General features: G+C 35.1%; 3 protein-coding genes across 3 annotated transcripts; 1 reads left to right on the forward strand and 2 right to left on the reverse strand.

Moving 5' to 3' along the window:
- Positions 1-1,184: 1,184 nt before the first annotated feature.
- Positions 1,185-12,799, forward strand: LOC135133594 (uncharacterized). The gene is made up of 6 exons (XM_064062043.1): positions 1,185-1,227; positions 1,284-1,471; positions 1,524-1,580; positions 1,636-1,770; positions 1,828-1,923; positions 12,654-12,799. Exons 2-6 carry the CDS (start codon positions 1,360-1,362, stop codon positions 12,797-12,799), a joined length of 546 nt encoding a protein of 181 aa, XP_063918113.1. The 5' UTR covers positions 1,185-1,227; positions 1,284-1,359.
- A 334-nt stretch (positions 12,800-13,133) lies between these two features.
- On the reverse strand, positions 13,134-15,504 carry LOC135133705 (cytochrome P450 306a1-like). Its single transcript, XM_064062187.1, has 6 exons — positions 15,307-15,504; positions 14,930-15,251; positions 14,469-14,614; positions 14,208-14,410; positions 13,526-14,154; positions 13,134-13,471 (listed from the first exon to the last, which is right to left on the reverse strand). Exons 2-6 carry the CDS (start codon positions 15,249-15,251, stop codon positions 13,296-13,298), a joined length of 1,476 nt encoding a protein of 491 aa, XP_063918257.1. The 5' UTR covers positions 15,307-15,504; the 3' UTR covers positions 13,134-13,295.
- Positions 15,505-18,482: 2,978 nt separating this feature from the next.
- On the reverse strand, positions 18,483-22,351 carry LOC135133612 (phenoloxidase 1-like). The gene is made up of 4 exons (XM_064062068.1): positions 22,240-22,351; positions 19,715-20,738; positions 19,041-19,662; positions 18,483-18,989 (listed from the first exon to the last, which is right to left on the reverse strand). Exons 2-4 carry the CDS (start codon positions 20,726-20,728, stop codon positions 18,553-18,555), a joined length of 2,073 nt encoding a protein of 690 aa, XP_063918138.1. The 5' UTR covers positions 20,729-20,738; positions 22,240-22,351; the 3' UTR covers positions 18,483-18,552.
- Between the last annotated feature and the right edge of the window lie 244 nt (positions 22,352-22,595).

Consider the following 22,595-nt stretch of genomic DNA (forward strand, 5'->3'; position numbering starts at 1 on the left):
GACAAGCACGTGGCGAATACGCACATGATAGAAACATTTTACTCGTGAGTAGCCACGTTTATTTTCATACAATTTCAAATCGTCAAAACAATAATAAATATAGTAACAATGGCAAAGCAGAGTATCAAAAAGCGTATAGGGAACGCGAAAAAGCTAAAAAAAATGAAAATAAGAAAGGTACGATATAAAGCAAAGATATCCTCTAAACTAGTGACAATATTTAAAAAGTTTATTGATTATTTTTTTAAATAATTAAAACAAATTCTCATTTATGCACATTACCAATCGGCGTAATATAAGGCTATTTTTGTCGACCCTTGCGTTATGTGCACGAGTATTATTAATATAGGCGGTGTGTAGTTGTTTCCGAATGTCTGTATTACCGAGACGATTATCCAAGAATATTTATCATACGTATTCGTGCAGAATGAAAATTAAAACCCGCGATAGTAACTCAATCCTACCGAGCACGGTCGAAACGGGACCCCAGTCCAGTTCTATCAGACGGCAACGGCGTAAACAAAACGTCTAAATCAGCCATGATACGGTCTCTGTGCCCAGGTTTTATCAGCAATAACAAGTTTTGATATATTTTATTAAATGTAGCGAGATAAAAAAATTAGTTTTGACAATTATGACACAAATTTCCGGATAATTTTTTAAATATTGAAAATTATTATTATTGACCATGTCCAGTATGTTTGCAGACGTTGTAATTTTGGGGAGGCACGTGCCCTTGAGCCCCCCGGCACCAGCCGCACCTGTCAATTCTGTTCATTAAAAAACATCTCACGCGTTCTAACATTCCGGGACGAATGGACTGACGTATCTACTTGTCCAAATCATTCTTACAACTGCCAACCACATTTTCGAACGGCGTTGTGGATACACTTTTTTATAGAAGTTGGTCCAGTTTTGTTAGATCGGAACCATGTTTGTAGAATAGATAGGTTCGTACACTAACGGCTTGGGATTGCGACCAGAGGTATGGCACTCATACAAAATTGGTTGAATCACATTTAGTTCTGGGCGGAAATCATAGAGGACAGCACAGTAGGAGTTTTCAACAATTGTCACCAACTATTGGTTGGCACCCCTGTAGAAATTCCCAGAAAATGTTTGTTGTTTGAAAAGCATTCCGATAAAACTTCTTGTTTGTTTGGTTGTGAAGATACAACTAGTCGCAGATAAGTTGTAATATTCGACATTAAAATTTATTACGTTGATGTAAATGTTACGTGATAACAGGATGAAGTAACAAAATCTGTATCTTTTTTTTTTAGATTCTTTATTCCAAGGCGAAAGGAAGTTGCGGATATATGGATTCATCGCGTTGGAAATCCAAAAATCTATTTGGGAATGAAATCTTTACATAAAAATTACGTCGTATGTGAAAATCATTTTTCACGTGTATGTAAAGATGACAACAGGCGGCTATTAAGATATAGTCTTCGCATTTTAAACTTGCCTGGTAAGTTGTTATCTATTTTTTTACCAGCTAAATGAAATAAAATTATTTTTAGCATTTCATGAACCCTCAAGTGAGGAAAATTGTTTTTATCACCCCCGAAAATTAAGAGGTTTAATAATTTAAATGTTAAATATTTCCAAACAGTTAGTTTTGTCATGTCGTAGAGTCTCGTCAAATGATCCCTTCAACATCGACACATTCACCACAAACCTGCAGTGTAAAGATTCCTGAGAAAGTGTATGGTGGCAAGGTGAAAATGAGCGCAAAAAGGTCTCTGTTTTTGCCTGAGATGGCTAGAGGTACAATCATTCTTTTTTTTTATTACCATTTCATCAGTTGCAATTATTTGTTAATAGATCCCTGTGTTCAAGAAGAAACGAGTGTATATCTCCCAAGTACATCACATGTGGTCACTTCATCATCAGAACATGAACACCTGCAACGTCTTACATGTAAGTTTGTTTTTAATTTTTTAAATAAATCTTTAACAAGGGAATTACTTTGGTACTCGTAATAACTGCTGTAAATAATTTTGTTAATGTATATTGTTGTAATTATTATTATTAATTATTATTAACCATTTGCTTTACTAATGTGTCTTCATATCTCCATCTAAATCCAAAGACTTTTAAGAGGAATAAAAGATCACTTCGTTCTGGTGGAGTCATCCGTCAAGAAGACCTACTGCCTCAAACTAAGTTTTTCTACAAAAAAGCAAAGTACTTGCAGCAAGTGGCATCTTAGTTGCATCATAAACAAAGTTCAATCAGGAGCAAGGTGAATTATTATTTACAAAGGATTACTTGGGTATTTAAAAGATGTGAATGAAATTACACCAAACTTCGTTATGTCACAATTGAGAAACCAAAAATTCAAATCTAGGGGACGGCGATTTACTATCGACGATAAAATTTTGACTTTAGCAATAATGAAACAAAGTAGAAAAAGTTATAAATTTTTATCAAACACTTTCAGTTTACCGTCAAGTGAAGTACTTAGTACCATGTTAAATAGCATCCCATTCCGGGCAGGTATTAATGAACCTCTTTTCGAACATTTGAAAAACGGGTATCATTTTTCCGTTTACCCATTTTCCGCAATCTGAAATTTCTGCAACAGAAACTGTAGTGAACTTTGCATCGAACTATGTAGCTGGATATGCAGGGAAAAAAATTCTGAGCAAACACCCGTTCAAGTTTTGTAAACAGATAATGTGCAGTTCAGATACTATGTTGGAAAACCTGCTAATTTCTGAGAGGACTTACGAAGGATGTCACTTGATTCATCCATCTAGTAAATTTTTCAGGATTTTTAAGGAAGTTACCATTACATTGTTACAGTTTATTAAAAACTATATTTTATGTTATGGAATCAAAAGAAAACTCCAAACATTATTGGCTAACAATAGTAATATTCTCACACTTTTCTGCTCAGAACATAGAGAAAATGCCATCAAATTTATTAACGTTTGCGTAAACGTGCTTTTATATTCATATCTTAGAAATGTGAATAAAAAATTGTCTGGTAAGGATTTACGGTATGTTACTCAAGATCTTGTAGTCGCTTTGGCTTATCAGAAATATTTAAAAAGACGAAAAGAGTAGTACATATTATTTCAATTTTACTTTATTTACGTATTTTATTTTATATTATTATTTCAATTCATATACATATTATAGTTCATATTTAATTGTTCGTATGTGACTTTTATTTATTTTTTACTGTTAATTAGCTTCAATATATTTTGTTTCCACATGTTTTTTGTGTTTATATTAAACATTTCAAACAAAGTAAAAAAAGATAAAATAAAAGATTTAAATATCCCGGTCATAACCTCCCTGTACATAATTACAGGTTTCCAACACATGTTGTTAATTTTGGCCACTGAGGTTTGTGGCGGCAAATATAGATGGCGCAGAAATTCAATATACGTTTTGAGTGAGAGAGTCGCCCATATATTTCCATCTGATCTATGATTGCGACGCTTCATGCGGATCCCTATATCCATGGAAAGGACACGTACAATTAACGGTCTAGGACAATTAGGCGCGGCCGACTTGGCCATTGTTTAAATATATTAAAGTACTAGGAAAGATAATTGCAAACGCCATCAATTACTTTATGAGGGGTCTTTAGTACTTTGGACCGCAACCTGCAATAAAACCATTACAAACCCTTCGCAACGAAAGTACGACTTCGGCCAGGGCCGGACTTCAAATTTTGGAGCGTTCATATATGAATCATGGTAGAGTTAATTTTTATTGGGATTTTTGTAGGAAATATGTATTTGCAAAGATTTAAAAAGTTTTAAGAACCACACTTTAATTTAATTCTAAGATTAAATTTCTTGAAAGCGGTCAGTTTAACAATCTACCTGTTCATGTATTGAAACAAATACGGTCCTGGGAAGGTAAAGGTGGCGAGTAATCTTGATTGACAGTTTTATGCTCGGTGCACTTTTCGAAGTGGTCCGAAATTTTACGGCTGCAATTCCCATAATTGGAGTCATTTGCAAATATCTTTCGTCGTATAGTATTAGAAGCTATAAGGTTATATGGCCATCATAAAATTATCCCATTGTGTCGAAGTTAAGTTGTTACTAAGTTAAGCTTTCACTAAATATGAAAATCCACCACTCCGTTAATCGGCTACTACCTGCAGCCGCAGAGGGTTCCGAAATAACCAGTCGCTTTGAAAGCCGACCCTGTTAAATGTGAGCAAGATATGTTTTGAAGTAAGCTTAGTGCGAACGACACAAAGGAGGTAATTATTTTACTTTTATGGTGATCATATAACTTACAGCTTTTGGGCTACTTTACAATACCTGATACATAAGCAAACTTTTTACCGCAATTCGGTCAAAATTATCCATATAACAGAGTGCCTGATATTTAAGCGAAATTAGCACTTCAATTCGTATACGACCATATTTCTAGATGCCTGTTTTTGGTGTCGTTATTTTTATTTACAAAGAACAAACTTTGCTCTACAAAATTCCACAACCTTGAAAATTAAAGTCGATTTACTTTCCAACTACAAGCTAAAGAAATTTTGTAATTGAATCCATCGAGCGACAGCCTATTTTCATGTTTTCTCGACATTTCATGCCACTTTGAGTTGGAAAGATAGGTCTCCCGTTTCCGTCTGTCGGTCTGTCTGTCCTTTGTCAATTCTTATTAGACAAATAATCTTCGAAACTATCTGACCGATTGTTGTCAAATTTTAATATATGTTAGGTTTAATGTTATTTAAATTTTATTAAATAAAATACTCCTACACTTGTGCTTTAAGAATCCGTGTTGATTTTTTACACAAACATTAAGATTTTTGAAAAAAAATCAAAATTACATAACAATATTTTGCAGTTTAACTTTGAAAATCTACAATCGAATGCCGTGAACTTAATGTAACGTGTCTATAAATGATTCTGGTATCAAAAGCGGCTTTGAAAAATGTGCCGCAATGTGGTAAAAAACGGAAAAATAATAATTAACAACATAAATTCCTGAGTCATCCTTGATGTCACAATAAACACGATATAGAATCTCTATATTTGTACACTAAAACATTATCAAAAAAGTACATAAAAACATTTCTAAAAATATGCCAAATTTTATGTGTATTATAAATATTATGTACATGGTAAAATGCTAACCAACTTTGACTAATCATCCCCATCAATAATGTAATGACGTCACATCAAAATTGTACATAGCAAATGGGTTTTAAATTGTATATTCGTAAAATAACATAGTCCTACAGATGTAGTTTATGACTTTTTTTTTAAATCATGCATATGTTTTAAAGTTATGACAAGCATGATAAATTTTTTATCAAAATAAACTTGCTTATCCCTCCTCCTCAAAAAATTCGTGACTCAAAATTTTGACAATTAAACCGATTATATTTTAGATTTGCTTGTATACATGGTGTTTCAAAAAAATTAATAACTGAATCAATTTATTTTATTGATTTAATCAGGAACTGCAAAACGAACTGCTCTGAAATCTTGCAGACGTTTTGAAGATATTGTAAGCGTGGTAATCTAAATGTATTTACCTAGCAACCCCAAAAAAATGATGACGTCACCTCAAAATTTTGTCGAATAAATACTATCTAAAATGTGTAAAATTTGATCAGTTATACTTGTAATTTATCACTGCATTCATATTGTTTGGATTTACTTAAACAAGGGAAATCAAAAAAATTAATGAACCGGTCAATTTATTTTATAGAAAAAGTCAAGAATTGCAAAACTCAATACTTGGAAATCTTGCAGACCTTTTAAAGTTATCGTAAGCTTGGTAAGTTATTATTAATCAAAATATATCTGTTTATTTCCCCAAAAAACTGATGACGTCATCTCAAAATTTTGCCGAATAAATCTGTCTAAAATGTGCAAAATAAGACAAGTTTGTACTTGTGATTTTTTCTTGCATTATTATTTTTTAGAGTTGCTTATACAAGTGGCTCAAAAAAATCAATGAATGAGTCAATTTATTTTATTGATTAAATCAATAACAGTTCATTTCATTTTCCCAGAAATTTTTGAAATGTAATACGTTTGTTTTTAGTATTACACTGCACCGATCTAAGCTGATAAACGTGTTCTTGCAAAAATATTGATGATGTCATCACAAAATTGTGTAAAGTAAAAATTCAACTCGGGAATTTTTGTGTATAAGCCGAGAAACCAATCTGCAAAGTACTGAAATTTTTTCTTGCATGTAAAAATAACCTTTCAATGAAAAGTAATACTTAATACTAATTATCTAAAGAAATTTCTTTAGATAATAATTTGGAGACCTGAGTTTATATAAGAACTAATAAACGGCAGTTGATTGATATTAGAATGTAAAACTGCTTTTGAAACTTTTATTTAACTTATTTGAATGCATATATATTTAAGCTCTAATAACTCAATAAACGTGGGCCATTAGTGGATGTAGGTACCTCATAATTTTTTATGATAATTTTGGGCTCCTAACAATGTGGTGGAGCTGCGGTAAATCCTATTGTTACAGTGTCTCTTAAATCTACCTGGTTTGTAATCCAACTTTAATCTATTGTAACATGGGGCCTATATATGTATGAGGTAGGTATACCCTAAAAGACCCGAGATTACTTAATTGATTCCTAGAATTACATCCCCACCAAAAGGTCCCTTCAGGTATATAAGCAGGAGGAGTTGTTCCAATTTGTATACACAAATGGTGAATCGAGGTGCCAGGTGCCTTAGCTTAGACCAATTGAAGTTTGTTACTTGCTGAAGAAGTTCCGGTAAGTACTGTTATATTATCTGTGTAAAATAAACAGTGAGAAGTTCAATCGTAATAAAATTGTATATTACCGAAATTTCACTTTTGAAATTTTTTACTTTCGAACTAAGATGTGTGGATATCACCTTTGAGTCAGGTATACATTAACACTGCAGTTCTGTGTAGTTTTACAATGTTATTTTTAAGACAACAGTAAATTTCGCGCTTCTTATAGTACAAAATAATTTTTATACCGACATTTCGTAATTGTGTAAATAAAACTACAATTTTTGTTTATTCTTTCAGATACCATCATGTCTGCCGATGAATCTCAGGCCGAATTTAACGTCGATTACATCTACCCGGGTGTACACTTTTTTCGACAATTGGAATACGGTGTAGATTTCGAAAAAGCCACCGTTGAGCAGCGTATTCTCGAACTTGTCGCAAAAATCTTCAATTCCGACAACCCTCCAACAACAGATAACGTTACTCCGTGCATAAACATTCCTCGACGCCTAACTTATCTCGTCAACAAACCCAACCTCAGAATCTATGGACAACTGTGGCGATGGACACACATCCGTAAACTCAGAGCAGAAAGAGAGTTGTCACAATTTAAACCCGACAGAACATGTTATTCAGCAATTCATGGTGAAATTTGTCTCAATCCATTACACTACTTGAGGAAGAGCCGACCAACTTCAGGCCTCGCATGGTGTCCACCTCTTCATCCGTGGGCGACCATCGCGTATTACGAAAAGTCTCGCAAGTTAGAAACTTTTCAGTGTTTTCCACCTGAGATTCGTGTAACGTTTAATACCGTGCCTGGAGTAGGGTGTTTCAATTTGGAGGGAATTCAAAACGAGTTACGAGAGGACGAAGTGGCCAATACGAGAAGACAAATAGGAGACGGAATTTTTCTATATTATGAGAATGGGCAGGTTGTTATGCAACTGTTGTCTGACTCGGGCGTTTATATCCAATCGATTTATTGTAATAGGATAAAAAATCATGGAGAACATACTCTTCATTGGTTACAATCATTTGATTTAAGATCTATGAAACTGATGGATGATGATAAATTCCATATCTTATTGGATAAGGCGGTACAAGAAGGAGCTGAAGCCGTCTATGAGCTTGCAAAGATTTTTACCATACGAGTAGTTTTTGTGGACTACTGGAGTACGAATACACCGGTTACAGATTACAATTGTTGGATAGAGATACGATTATGTAGACAGATGAACTGGTTAGACAACGCTTTGCGCCAAATGGGAGCTCCTTGCGTATAAACTCCATTAGTGACATGTTTTTAACAATGTACGTAGCTTCAATTTTATAATAAAAGTTTTATTATAATGTTTCCTTTCTGGAATTACATTTTTTTTTGTGTGGTGACTGGTGCTATTATTAGCCAAAAGAAAAAATAATGAGAAGAAAACTAATGCAAATAAAATTTGTAAACAACGTGGAGAGACGCCAATCTCGAACATAAATCCTGAAAATTGTGATCCATTATCTGACACAACTATTTGCGGAAAACCTAATCTACCAAAAATATTCTTCAAGTGTTAAATCGCAGTATCAGCTGTAATAAATAATAAATTTTTCTTTCCTTAATTCGTATAAATCGCAACCTATTTTCTGCCATGGAAATTTTGGAACAGTAGGCGGTATTAACGGTTCCCTAAAATTATTCCTGCAATACTTCTGACAAGCTTCACATGACATGACTTTATTTTCTATGTCGCGATACATACCTAGCCAAAAGTAATTGCCTGGCTTTTAAGAAACATTTGCTGATCCCTAATTGACTCACATGAATAATATATAACATATTTTTCTCTAAGGATCGTGGTACTACTAAGCAATTTCCTTTATAAATCAAATCGTGCAAGAAAAATACTTAAAATGGACATTGGGATTGGAAAAGTATACGCTGGGGTATATAATGAGAGAAGAAACAAAAAGAGAGAAAATGAGAGTGGAAGGGGGTAAAAGGGCGGTTGGATTTAAACTGAAGTTTAGTGAGAGAGGTGATTGTGAGATATTGAAAGAAAGTTGAAAAAAAAATAAGAAAGGAAGGGGGAAAACATGTTCGGAACGAAAGAGACAAGTATTATGAAGGAAAGAAATATACATGTGAAGAAATAGGGAGAATGAGAGAAATGGGAAGGAGCATGAAAGAAGAACCGAGTGTAAGAGATAAGGATATAGATAAGCAAGAACGCAGATCGAGAATATCGGAGTCTAGATATAATGCAACGCATACATAGAAAAATAATAAAGGAAGAAGTACCAAAGTATAGAAACACAAAGAGAGAAAGTATAAGGGGGAAAAGAATGATGGCGAGATTTAGGTGTGGGAAAGAGAAAGAGAATAATTTTTGGATGGATGAAACTGACAGAAGGTGTAGGATATGTTGGAGAGAGGGAGAAACAATAGCGCATATGCTGGAAGGATGTGAAGGATTGAGAGAATCGAAGGAAAGTTCTCGATACGCAGGGAGTCCCACTGAGCCCATAACGCCTTGAAAGAGTTTGACTCGTTTGATATTACCGACCAAGCTGGCCGTTCTGCCCCAACTTCTTTCCATTTGAGCAACGGTCCGATATCCACGTCGTCTTCTTGATCTTTTCTAAGCTAAGCTGTAGTCCATTCTTTATCTTCGGTGACTGCTCTCCTCCCACATTTGAATGACGTTTCACGCTGCTCGATCTTGTCGCAGGGTTTGAAGTTCTTACATGGTCTTCTCGACGAAGAGTCCGCATTATTGTGGAGCTTACCAGCCCTGTGTCGAATTTTGAAGTGATACTGTTGGAGTCGTTCAAGCCATCTAGCCACTTGTCCTTCGGGATTCTTCATCTGAAAGAGCCATGTGAGGGCTGCGTAATTGGTTCTAATCAGGAATTCGCGTCCATAGAGATACTTATGGAAGTGTTCAACAGCCCTGACAATCGCCAGCAATTCCTTCCTCGTAGCACAGTAGTTCTTTTCGGGTTTCAAAAGTACGCTGCTGAAATATTCGATGACTTTTTCTTCCTTGTCCTGCACCTGTGACAATACAGCACCTATTGCTCGCATCCGTGTCCAAGATGAACATTCCCGATGATTGAGGATAGGACAGAATAGGACTAGAGCATAGCGCGTTCTTCAATCTTTTAAAGGCGGCTTCACATTCAGCCGCCCCATTAAACTGAGACTTCAAATCCATCAGCCTGTGCAGAGGAGCAGCAATATCAGCAAACCCGTTGACAAACCTTCTGTAGTACGTACACAATCCCAAGAAACTGCGGACTTCGTGTTTATCTCTTGGTCTTGGCCAATCGCGAATCGCGTTGATTCTAACTCAGTCTTTAGTTGGTGTTCAATTTCCTTTTTTACTTTTTCATCCATCAAGACCACATTTTCTCCAACAAAATTTTCCACAACCTTCAAATTTGTTTGTATGTCCTTCATTTGTTCTTTAATTCCCGTGATTTCATTTTGGTTTGCTTCCACTTCCATTTGGAATTTTTCACTTAGGCTGGTGATTATGGCATGTTTTTGCTTGTCTATTTTTTCGTCCGTCTTTTCCATCCTTGCATCCATTTTTTCGTCCATTTCTTTGTTTCTTGCCTCCATTTTCTCGTCCATTTTTTCCATTTTCGCGTTGATTTGTTCGCCTCTTGCATCCATTTTTTCCATTCTTGCGCCCATTTCTTCCTTCATTTAGTTCCCCATTTTTTCCATTCTTGTGCCCATTTTCTCGTCCATTTGTGCAAGCATAGCGATGATCTTTTCCTCCATTTTCGCAGTTTGAGCTCTCGTCTCGATAGGCATAAATTCTTCAGAGTTCTTGTCCGATTTGCCCAGATGTCGTTGTAATAAAACCGGTTATTAATTTTAGATCCCACTTCTGACACCAGTGTTACGTTTGACGGGTGAATAATTAATCGGGCGTAGGTTAAAAACTCTACAATTTATTCCTTTAACTCGAATTACACTACTAACTATAACAGCGATAACTTCGCAACTTAAACGCATTCGCTCATTCGACTCTTGACTAAATTATTAATTAATCATTCCCGATGGTGGTCTTTATTTATCCATATTTCGGAGATCCAGCTCTTTCTCGAATTAGGTATTCGCGACTTCCGCTTCCAGGCTTTTCGAACTCCGTTTTACGTACTGTTTTAATCACCTGATCACCCCACATTAGTATTCACTGTACCTATCCAAAGTGATAAACGTGTCCGTGCAAAAATATTGATTACGTCTTCACAAAATTTTTTCTAATTGAGAAACTCACTTGAAACATACGCGTAGCACGTTCCTTTATTTAAACTTATAGAGGTTCTTTTATTACTATTATTACACCCTTGATATTTAAATAACTGTTATGAACGTGAAACCGTCATATGATAACTTTAAAACATCTGCAAGATTTCAAAGCATTCGGGATGCAGATTCAAAATTAAATTGCAAAATGTTGTTTTATATGTAGTTTTGATTTATTTTCGAAAAATCTGGACGTTTCGGGTAAAAACTCAACACGGCGTGATAAAATACATACATAGGACTATGTTATTTTATAGAATTTAAAACCCATTTACTATGTACAATTTTGAAGTGACGTCATCACATTATTAGTGGGGATGATTAGGCAAATTTAGGTTAGCGTTTTACCATCCACACGATATTCCTAATACAAATACAAAATTTCACAATAATCGGTCCAGTACTTTCGGAGATTATCTGTCTAATAAATATCCGGGACGGCAGACAGACGGACAGACGGACAGACAGACGTAAACGAGCGACATATTTCTTCGTCTTCTAGGTGTCATGAAAGGTCGAGAAAATGTAAAAGTAGAGAGTCGGTCAATGGACTCAATTACAATATTTCCTTTGGGAAGTAAAAAGCACCTTTGACAGGATTCGAAACTTTGCAATTCACCAACAAGGTTTCTCTAAATGGCTCGTGAAATATTGTAGATTAATTACAATTACGACTTAAATAATACAAGTTTGGAAACGTTTATATAAGGAATCCAAATAAATTTATTTTCAGTTCAGAGACATCCGTCATACGTGCAGTTTAGTTCATCATTTAAGTCCGTTATTATCGTGTTTTCCCAATAAGCTGTAATTATTTAAGTAAATAATTGTAAAGTAGAATTAAGTGATACATGTGAATAATCAATAATCAATACTCAAATCATAAATAAGTAATCAGTGTTAGAATAGGAATTGTGAATAAAAATTAAAGTTCATTTTAAAAACAGGTTTATTTATCAATAAACTTAACCAGCAGTTAATTTTTGTTATAATTGGGATTTTGACTTATATTACATAATACCATAACACAAACTGACTTTTAAAACAGTCAAGAATCGACTGTTGTATTAATACAAAATACAATTATTTTTTTAATATTTATTTGTCTTATCTTATTCAGTTAATGGATGCACTAAGTAATTAAAATTCTAGCAAAAACAAGTTTGCATTAATTCGTTATAAAACCGCATATACCGCAGGATTCAATTTTTCCATAAAAAAAAACAAATTTTTTCATTCGAATTTTTATGCAATATTTAAATCTGTCAAGGCGCACATATTAACAAGTTTTTTTTACTATTTGAACTAATATCTATATATTTGAAAAAAGTAGTTGATAACAAGTAGTGTGCGAATACCTTGACCTGGAATGTCATCGACTTTCTTGCACAATTCTCCAAAACAACAATCTTAAGTTTAATTACAATGTTTCTTATTGTCAAATGGAAAGTGATCAATCCGGTTTTTAATCCACAAATTTTAAATTCGTTTTATCCGATTTTATTTAAGAATCTATGTAAATAAGTTAATTAGAGCTTCAGAAACATACTACGGAGAAAATGTTATTTTATTTTATTTTATTCTATTATGTCTCCAACAGACCGGAGGCCCAATTACAGGAGACAGGACAAACACAACACCCAGAGGCAGGGCGGGAATAGAACCCACGACCCAAAGTGTGGCGGGGAAGCACACAGAAGAAGTGCTTCCGACAATTTGGTGTTCTACCTTAGATATCGTTTTTAAAGATTTATTTTTGGAAATATTAAAAATATTTGACACCTTTTTGTAATTATTTTTATATTTTATTTTCTTTTACGTTTTCTCGACCTTTCATGACCCCCAAAATACGAAGAAATAGGTCTCCCGTTTCCGTCTGTCTGTCCATCTGCCGTCCTGGATTTTTTAAAAGTAACATTGGGGGCCGTGCATTCAGAACTACTTTCTAGAAGAAATACTAAATTTGTACCGGATATCGTTAGGTATTACATTTTTGTTACATCTTACTCTTGATACTGGACCTTGGTATGTACTTTCAGATTCGAGGAATTACAGAAATTGAAAAAAATTGTAAAAAAAATTTATAAGCAACTTAAGAAAATCATATATTTGGAAACAAATTTGTGTATATAATCGACTCAGTTTCGGTTCACGGAGATTTTGTTTCTAGCATTCCCATCAGAACTATATATTATTATGATATTATAATTATCTTTATAATTTAAAAAGTTATAGTTAAAATCTATATTTTTGTGAAAACTAACTCTTGCGGTTTAGGAAGCAATGTCAATCCACAAATCGGAGAAAAATCCACATCACCAGAGTTACATGCCTCAATTTTAAAATTTTTCACCACGGTAGCAACAAATAAAAACATCATCATTTTTCCTAATTCCTCTCCAACACACATTCTCTTGCCTGAAAACATTACGTTATACTAACTTGTTCACACGACCGCCAATTCGATTTTACCGGTCTGGAAAGGAAGAAATGCTTCTAATTGCAGAAATCTTCCTTCATCGTCTAAAAATCGATCAGGGGAAAATTCTTCAGGATTCTTCCAAAATTTCTGGTCCATATGAATTGCCCACAACAGTGACAAAATCATGCAACCTTTTGGTATCTTAAAATTTTCTATTTGTATATCTTCTAAAGCGTAGTGAGGAAAACCTAATGGTACCACAGTTCGAATTCTAGACACTTCAGAAATAGTGGCATGCGTATACGGCAAATTTTGTAAATCTTCCATTTGTAGAGATTTGTTTTGTAAAACATTATTAAGTTCGTTGCGTACTTTATTTTGCACGTTTTGGTACTTTGCCAGGTACAACAGAATCCAGAATAACGTATTTGAAGTAGTTTCAATGCTAGCACCAAACACATCGAATAGCAAAAACTGCAACTGCTCCGTGTTATAAATTTCTTCAGAGTCACACTTTAATTTCTGCTGAAAAAATGCTTCGATGAGGTTTAAATATTCGTCCTCAGAGTTATTAGAAGAACATTTTTCTGCCATTTCGATACATTGGTTTTGAATATGATGAACGTCCTCAACATATTTAGTAAGTGAAGAAATTGTGTGTTTGTACTGTGGAAGGAATCTGAAAGTACATAATAATAATAATACAAGAATTGTAAGTTTTTTTCGGCTGACCGTAAAAATGGTAAAAAATTTATAGGACCTCCAACAGCTAGTAGCTTTGTAACTTTATCATAGCTGTCTAACAAAGTTTTTCGAATTTTGTCCCCTCGGTTAAATGATTTTCCTAGAAACATGGTACTGGCTACACTAATTACATAATTTCCTATAGCTTCTGATGGATTCAGATTTGTTTTTTCTCCTTGACTGTTTAATAACTGTGAAAATAAGAAAATGTGTAATATTTTAACAGTGCTTAAGTAAGTGTAAACTTACTTCCATAAATTCTTCTACATATTTTTTTATAATATTTTCTAATGTTTTCTTTTTTGATGAAAATTTGGCTGCACCCGATGTCCTTAGAAAATTACTTACAAATTTACGTTGATCCCTCCATAAGTGCATAGGTGCATACGCAATTCCTATTTTAATAAAAAGGTTTTACACATAAGTTTAATAATATTTGATATACTGTAACCTCATTCGAGATGGACCAACTTTTATGACTGAAGCGGCTTAAGCCAAACCACCATTATAAGTCAACCTGGCTATTGTATTACTTAACTCAGTTCACAGCTACATTATGCCAACAATGGACAGTAATAATCTTGCGGTTTGGGTCCACAAAGCTTACAATAGCCAGTTTTACTTATAAGGGTGTTTTGGCTTAAGTCATAAAAGTTTTAACAAGTGTATCTCAAATGAGATTACTATAAGCACTATTTTAAATAACTCACCCTTTCCTTTAAACACACCGCTGAAAACATACATCGGCGGTCTTCCTAATGCCTCGTCTTTAACTAAAATTTTTTTTAATAATTTTGCATCAGAAATAACGACTGCTTCCAGTAATCCTAGTTTAATGCTATAAATAGGGCCATATTTTTGTGCAAGTTCCGTTAATGTCAAGTAAGGTAATTTTGTATCTAGCTTGTGTAAACAACCTAAAATGGGTAAGTTCCATGGCCCTGGAAGAGAGGCAGTTTTTCTGTGAATATATATACACAATAAAAATAAGGCCGTGGTGGCTACTGCAACAAATAGTGCTGTAGTTAACATCTAAAATGAACATATTATACAGTTTTAGTTTTATGCAAGTACAGTACCCACTCACCTTGTGTTTAATTTTAATTTTATAAATAACCCTATTTGTGGAAAGACACTAAGAATTTATTATATACATATACCGAACTGATTTAAAACGGCATACTACATTTGTAATTTTGTACCGAACATCATTTTTCGTTTCACGTAAATTTCTGTGTAACTTACACAAGTCTATGTGTTTATCAACATCGCGCATTATTGTGATTGATCGAATGATCGACCTTATTCTTTTAAGCAAATTATACAAGGTCAAGTGACTCTTTCAAAACCTGTTAAGCATATACTTTTTATTACATATAATGTTGTTAATATCCTTGGAATTCAAGAAATAATCTCAACTCAATTCAATTAAGTGATATTTCATTTTATAATAACTTGGTTTACCCCATCTACCTCGTAAACTCATAATGTTCAGCACTAGAAGTTATAAAATCAATAGGCCCGTCCTAAAGTTGGGTAGGCAATATTAATTTAATACGATACGCGTGATATTACAGCCCTGTAAATCAGGGAAAATATGGGAAATTCCATTCAAATGCAAAGTAAAATTATTCTTCTTTAATATTATTATTTTTTGAGGAAGCTGAATTGTCAATTATGTACCAAAAATCTATAATCTTGATCAAATTCATTGTCACTTAAGCATCAACAACGAATGAAGTGGGATATTAATAATAATAACAATAATAATCAAACTACATATTTTAGTATACTGAGGTGCTACAGATTCAAAAATTGATCGAGGGTTGTTTCGACAGAACTTTGCGCATTTTCTAAAAATTATGAAATTTGATTTTGCGAATTTAATTGGTTTTTTTAATGAGAACCCCTATGAGTTAAGATAAAATAGACTCCCATAGTTAATTCGTTTTACAGCCTTTTTCGAACCATAGCTTTTCCAAGAAATTTGTACCTGCCTGCCAGACTGGGTACAGTAAACTTCGGATTTGCTCTGACAGGTTCTTTATCTGTACAATAAAATTGGCGAAAGGGCTGTAAAACGAATTAATTTTATGGGAGTCCATAAAATTCTTACAATTCTAGACAAACTTTACAATGCTTATGACCTTTGGTGAGGATTGGTTAGGAAATCCTATTGTATGTTTATAGACACTACTTAGAAAGTTAGAGCCATAAAAACGGAATATCCTCAGACAACCTATAGGTACCTGTGTACTGAAAATTTTCAAAATGCAGGAACAAAATATGTATTTGATTGATCATAAACTTGTCATTTACAACGTGAGATAGAATAGCGCATGAAATTTCGATCTTAAAAAAGTAACATTAACCCCGACAATAAAAAAATAAAATTCGCAAAATCTCATTTTATAATTTTTGGAAAATGCTGGAAATGTTTCGTTGTGTGTATTTCAAGGACGAAGAAAGTTCTGTCGAAACAACCTTCGGCCAATTTTTTATAGAAAGTGAAAAACTCTCGGAGGCCCCTTCTATGGATTTTTTTATGAATCTTAAGAAATATCAGGGGCCCCTTGTGCCATTATTTTAAATAACTAGCGAATGTCAAATTTTGACTTGATTCGGGTATTTTTAGGCTCCACTCTACAAGTTTGTTGTGGGGGTAGTTTTTAACGGTTTCTCCGAACGGATTGAAATTTTGAATCAACAATCTTGGTATTGAGAAATAAGCAAATATCGAGTTTTAACTTGATTGAAGCATTTTTAACCCTCAGTCTGCAAGGTTGTTTTAGGGGTGATTTTTGAGGGTTTCTCCGAATGGGGTGAAATTTTGCATCAATAATCCTCGTATCGACAAACTAGCGAATGTCAAATTTTGACGTAATTAGAGTATTTTTAAGCCCTAGTCTGCAAGGTTGTTTTAGGAGTAGTTTTTAACGGTTTCTCCGAACGGGTTGAAATTCTGTATTAACAATCTTCGTAATGATAAATAAGCAAATCTCGAGTTTTGACTTGATTGGAGTATTTTTAACACCCAGTCTGCAAATCTTTTTAAGGGTGGTTTTTAAGAGTTTCTGCGAACGGCTTGAAATTTTGACTCAACAATCTTCGTACTGAGAAATACGCAAATATCGAGTTTTGACTTGATTGGAGCATCTTTAACCCCCAGTCTGCAAGGTTGTTTTGGGGATGATTTTTGAGGGTTTCTCCGAATGGGTTGAAATTTTGCATCAATAATCCTCGTATTGAAAATCTACCGAATGTCAAATTTTAACTTAATTAGAGTAATTTTAAGCTCCAGTCTGCAAGGTTGTTTTGGGGGTAGTTTCTAACGGTTTCTCCGAACGGGTTGAAATTTTGTACCAACAATCTTCGTATTGAGAAATAAGCAAATGTCGAGTTTTAACTTGATTGGAGTATTTTTAACCCCCAGTCTGCAAGATAAACTGTGGTCTGCAAATCAGAAACGCCGGATGGATTATTTTCCATGCGTTGTTGAACAACATCCAACACTTCATTGGTACATAATGTTGGTCATCCAGCACATGTTTTGTGGTGGACACTTCCCGTTTCACCAAATACTCGCACAGTGTTTCTAACAACGTTGTAAAATTTAAAAACGAGAAAGTAAGTCTGAAAATTTTTGCTCGAACTCTTGTAAAACATCACCATTGTTCTAATGCCATTCTCTCTCAATTTGGTAGATAACCGAATAAATTTTGAATAACGATTTACCGTGATTACGATAACCTTAAAACGTTTGTCAGAGCATGCGGTTTTGCAATTTCCAAGTTAAACTGCAAAATGTTGTATAGTTTTGATTTTTTTTCCAAAAATCCGGATACCTAGAGTGGAAACTCAACACGGAGTCGTACCCCACAAGGCGTACTTTTTTTTATAAAATAAAAAAAATATTCTAAATTTTGGAAATAACATCATCGCATTCGTGGTGAGTTCTACCATCTACATGATATCCCTGATACACATACAATTCGGCAAAAATCTGTCACTAGTTTCGGAGATTATTCTTATTTTAATTTGTCCTGTTTGTTTGAACCGTACCCTAAGTATCAAAGGATTCGGAGATTTGAAAGAGTTGGTCGATAAGGTTGTGCGAAGTTTGATATCTCCAGGCAGGAAAGTAACCGATTCTTGTGCCTCTCATCAGTGTTACAGCTGCCAGAAAGTGACGTTAACTTTTTATTATAGTAATTGGAACCAAAAACGATTTTTCTTAAGTATTCTTATTAAATAAAACAAAAGTCATGCTTCTAAATTGTATTGCCTCTAAGTCCATTCAAAACATTTTCAGCTACAAATTTTCGGAATCTTTTTAATTAACTGGGCCATGTATATCGATCCTGTCACTGAATTTAATTGTAACATCTTGGACCCTCATGTTGGGAGTTAAGAACTCCTGGAGAGTATCTACTCCGTTTCTAGGCAACCTGTCGAACGGGTAACCCATGGCACGGCGATCTGGGTACATCTTGTTCTTGATACCACAATAACTTCCAGCGTCGTTGCACGTTTCTCCGAGTTCTTCTGCGACCTTGTCGTCTTCATAATTGGAGATCATCACGAAGAGCTGGGAGGCGAAACCTTCCGGAGTCCCCTTAGGGATCAACATGTGGTGGGGCCATCCACAACCACAGAAGTTGAACTCAGCTGAGGACTCTTCTTCTTGGAATTTACGGAACGTTTTTTCGAAAGAAATGGTCACTGTGGACTCATGGTCCTCGCGGCTGTAGATTTTCTGGCCTCTCTCCACTACAAACCCAAACAGATATTAAAAATGGATTACTTAATCTGAAGACTTACAGTCAATCGTAAATTTATCTAACTCGATAAACATGATCTTCTGATCCCTGAACGACCACGGCTTTCCCGTTTCGTCATACTTTGGCGCCAAGAAGATTCTGCAGGTGCCTTTTTTGTTAGAGTTGGAGTGGTTGTTGACGGTGATCTTGTAAGTGAAGGGCTGGTGCTGCAAGTGCTTGAATCTCCAGTAGATGGGTCCTTTGGTGTCGAAGTCCAATCCTTTAGACAAATCCAGATCTGTTTTTTGCCAAAACGTGCTGAAAGTGTTGTTAGGACTTTGGTGCGACTGCACTTCGATCGCGCTCACGGTGATACCAGGATAGTTGAGCTGGCTTTCGCTGTAACGCGGCAGAGTGGCTTTATATTCTTGGAACATGTCGTCGATATATGTGTGCCATCTATAGAAAACTGGATCCCGCATAGCCATCGCCGAATCACCCATGACACCTAAAGATTTAAGGTGACGATTATCCGGGTCGTGGATGTTCCCGATGAAGTCGTGACCTGTGTTGTGGAGATCCCCATAGAGGGTGCGGTTATGCGACAAAGCGCTGGACTCGATTATGTTACCCAAAATGTCGATACCTTTGCTTTCAGTGAGGCTGATAAGGCATCCGCGTTCCTAAAAGTCTTATTGTCAGTCTGTGCATGACGGTTCTTGGAGTTTTACTTACGTCGATTACGCTCCCGTGGTGAATGGCGGCGTAAATCTGGTCGCTCCACTTCTTCAACTCGTCAACGTAGCGCTTGTCCTCTTCTCTGTCCAAATCCTGGAATTTTTGGTTGGCAACCCGTGCCGCGTACGACATGCCCGTCTTCAAGGTCCCCAGCTTCGGGAAATAAGCTTCCTCTATTTCCTTCGTCCAATCCAACTTCTTGGTCTTCTTCAAGTCGTTGCACAATCTTTCATAGTTGTATCTCGCGATGACCTGCTGGTGCATATAGTAGAACAGCTCCCCTCTACGATCCTTATCAACGATTTTCTTAGTGGCCTCCACTTGGGCTTCAGTTTTGTCCTCCAAGTCGCTGGTGCCATGCGGATACACCAAGTGCCAGTGCCAGTGATGCAGGTTGACTCCCATATCTTCCCTGAAATACATCAGCCGGTGCTCCACCTCTTTGTCGGACACCTCCTCGGTCACCTCGATGGGCTTTCTTGAGTTCTCAGATATCAAGATCGCCTGATCCTTCAGCTCAGCCAGTGCCTTGGCGTCCACGAACTTGTCTGGGAAGAATTCCACGAATGTCGGCACCGCCATATCCTTGGTGTCCGGTCGGTGCAGCATGGCCACCGTCAGCGCGTAGTGGAACAGGTAGGGATTCAAGCAGTCCCGGGCGCACATTGCTGTGAACAAGAGGTGGTCTAAGTCGGGCATATTCCAGAAGATGTCAATGAGTTTGCCAGCGAGCCTGCGATGCTTGGGAATGAACAGCGAAAAGTTTTCATCACGCTTAAGTTCGAGAATTTCATCAAACGAAGGAATGGGCGTCCTTTTGACTTCGACGAGCTCTTCGGCGTTTTTGTCAAAGCTGTTGCAGTGACTGACTCCTAAACACTTGTAACGTGGGTTGACTTTGAGGTATTCTTCGCACACTTTGAAAGCAGTTTTCTTGGGGCCCTTGGCGATGAAGACGGGCTGGTGGGGTCGCTCGAAGAGGAGGTGGAAGTTTCTCTTGAAATTGGACATCGTCGCGTAGCTAAAGAATTATTTTTGTTATTTTTATTTTTTAAAAATGCAGTAATGTACAAAATAGACTTATTTAAAGTATGCAACCAACAGTACACGATTTATTCATATACCGTGAGTTTTTTTTTTATCTGAACATAGGAACAATGTTAAGTTGGTTGCATACCTGCTTGTAACAGATTGACCTGAACTTTTAAAAACTGAACATAAATATCTAATCGAGATTTAGGATATGTCAAAGATATTGCCATTGACATTTGGCACTACTGTCTCCATGTTAAGGATTGTAATAAGTACAAGTTTAAAGAACAGAAAATTTACGTTATCGACCTTTTTAAAAAAAATTCGTCAAAAATTTTACTGTAAATGTCATCGTTGACATGGCCTACTCCTCAATTATTACGAATCTTATGTGATCTTATGTTCAGTTTTTAAACCCAACATACATACACGACCCCTATGTTCAGAGAAAAAAAAATTCACGGTATATGTACTTATTATTTATTTATTACCGACTTGTGTTTCTTTACAATCAGTTTTTTATTTTTATTTAGTATTGGGAGAAATTCCCTGCTCCACAATTATTTGTTTCTCTGACCTCAGGGCCTTCAGAGGAAATTTTGAAAGCGCCAAGGAAAATAAGGAATTCTTGTACGAGTACTATCGACCTTTTTTTAAATATTTCAATGTGCTATTAAAAGAGTCTGAAATTCCTAATATATGAAATAGTTATTTATGTATTAAGGGCATAATTAGGGAGATTATGCCACAAGGGAATATTTTAAGTCCGACGACGGATGGTTTTTAATTTCCTGAGTGCCACAATTGACAATTATGCCCGTGGTACATACGTTTTATTCTATTTTAGTTTTCAAAATATTTTTTGTTGCCGATGCGAATTGTAATATATACATAGCTGGCTATTCTTTTGGTGCCATGGACACTACGTTGTTTGTTTGTTAAATAATTCGATTATAAAATGCAAACTGAAGAAGCGGAAAACGTTTATTCAAAAGTTAAAATTTAGAAAATTCATTTTAATCAGAATTGAAATAGAACGTGTTTTTAAATGTATAAATTTGAAACAGAAATCATTTTCATGCGAAGAAAAATGAAGTAACTAAGGTATCCAATATTTGTATGTTATTCTAAAACTAAAATTATTTACAAATCTAGCAAACATTTTGCTGTTTACACTCTTTTTATGCAATACTGAAAATACTTTGAAAACAAGGCAATAGTTTAGTTGTAAGTACCATCGAAAATTTTTAAAATCATTTGAAAATGTTAGAAATTGTTAAATTTTGTATGCAGTTTTCATAAATTTAAAAATGTAGAAATTTGAAGATCACAGTAAATATGTATAAATTAAAAACTATATCAACTTGTGAACGCACACAATAGAAAAAAATTTAATCGAACAATACTTTTAAATCTACTGATTTTTGGCAGTATTGTGTAGACGCAGTAACTATAAACTAAGAATTAAAATAAAAATCAAAAATACTCACATTACAGCAAACTTTGCCCTTTAATGTGGTGAAGATCACAATAAATTACGATATGTTATTACACGAACAATATGCAGAAGTATGAGGAACATATCAATTCCGACGATATATATTGAAAAAAAATATCTTCCTTATTTACATTGAGCATTTCAGAAATCCGCTAGGATTAGTTCAGATTACGAAGAATCCGGGCTGTGGCCTCTAGTTTCAAAAGAATTGGCAGTACGAAAGAGGGCGCTTCAATTCCAAGGACGGAGTTAAGACCTCCCCACTACTGAAAAAAATTCTAGCCAATAATTCCGAGGAGTCAAGGAATTTTCCTCCTCGAACATAAACTCGGAGGAATGTTTTTTGAC

Source organism: Zophobas morio, unplaced genomic scaffold (assembly GCF_036711695.1).
Source record: "Zophobas morio isolate AGI-343-1 ecotype UQ-CSIRO unplaced genomic scaffold, CSIRO_AGI_Zmor_V1 ptg000022l, whole genome shotgun sequence".
In the NCBI taxonomy this organism is placed as follows: Eukaryota; Metazoa; Arthropoda; class Insecta; order Coleoptera; family Tenebrionidae; genus Zophobas; species Zophobas morio.

Excerpts from the sequence above, each read along its gene's own strand:
- LOC135133594 (XM_064062043.1), top strand. The coding sequence starts at position 1,360 with ATGAAATCTTTACATAAAAATTACGTCGTATGTGAAAATCATTTTTCA. Across the intron at positions 1,472-1,523 it reads TCGCATTTTAAACTTGCCTG|CATTTCATGAACCCTCAAGT; the intron begins GTAAGTTGTTAT and ends AATTATTTTTAG. Across the intron at positions 1,771-1,827 it reads TTTGCCTGAGATGGCTAGAG|ATCCCTGTGTTCAAGAAGAA; the intron begins GTACAATCATTC and ends ATTTGTTAATAG.
- LOC135133705 (XM_064062187.1), bottom strand. The coding sequence starts at position 15,251 with ATGTTAACTACAGCACTATTTGTTGCAGTAGCCACCACGGCCTTATTT. Across the intron at positions 14,411-14,468 it reads ATGTAGAAGAATTTATGGAA|TTATTAAACAGTCAAGGAGA; the intron begins GTAAGTTTACAC and ends TTATTTTCACAG. Across the intron at positions 14,155-14,207 it reads AATTTTTTACCATTTTTACG|ATTCCTTCCACAGTACAAAC; the intron begins GTCAGCCGAAAA and ends ATGTACTTTCAG.
- LOC135133612 (XM_064062068.1), bottom strand. The coding sequence starts at position 20,728 with ATGTCCAATTTCAAGAGAAACTTCCACCTCCTCTTCGAGCGACCCCAC. Across the intron at positions 19,663-19,714 it reads ACCACGGGAGCGTAATCGAC|GAACGCGGATGCCTTATCAG; the intron begins GTAAGTAAAACT and ends TAAGACTTTTAG. Across the intron at positions 18,990-19,040 it reads AGATAAATTTACGATTGACT|TGGAGAGAGGCCAGAAAATC; the intron begins GTAAGTCTTCAG and ends TTGGGTTTGTAG.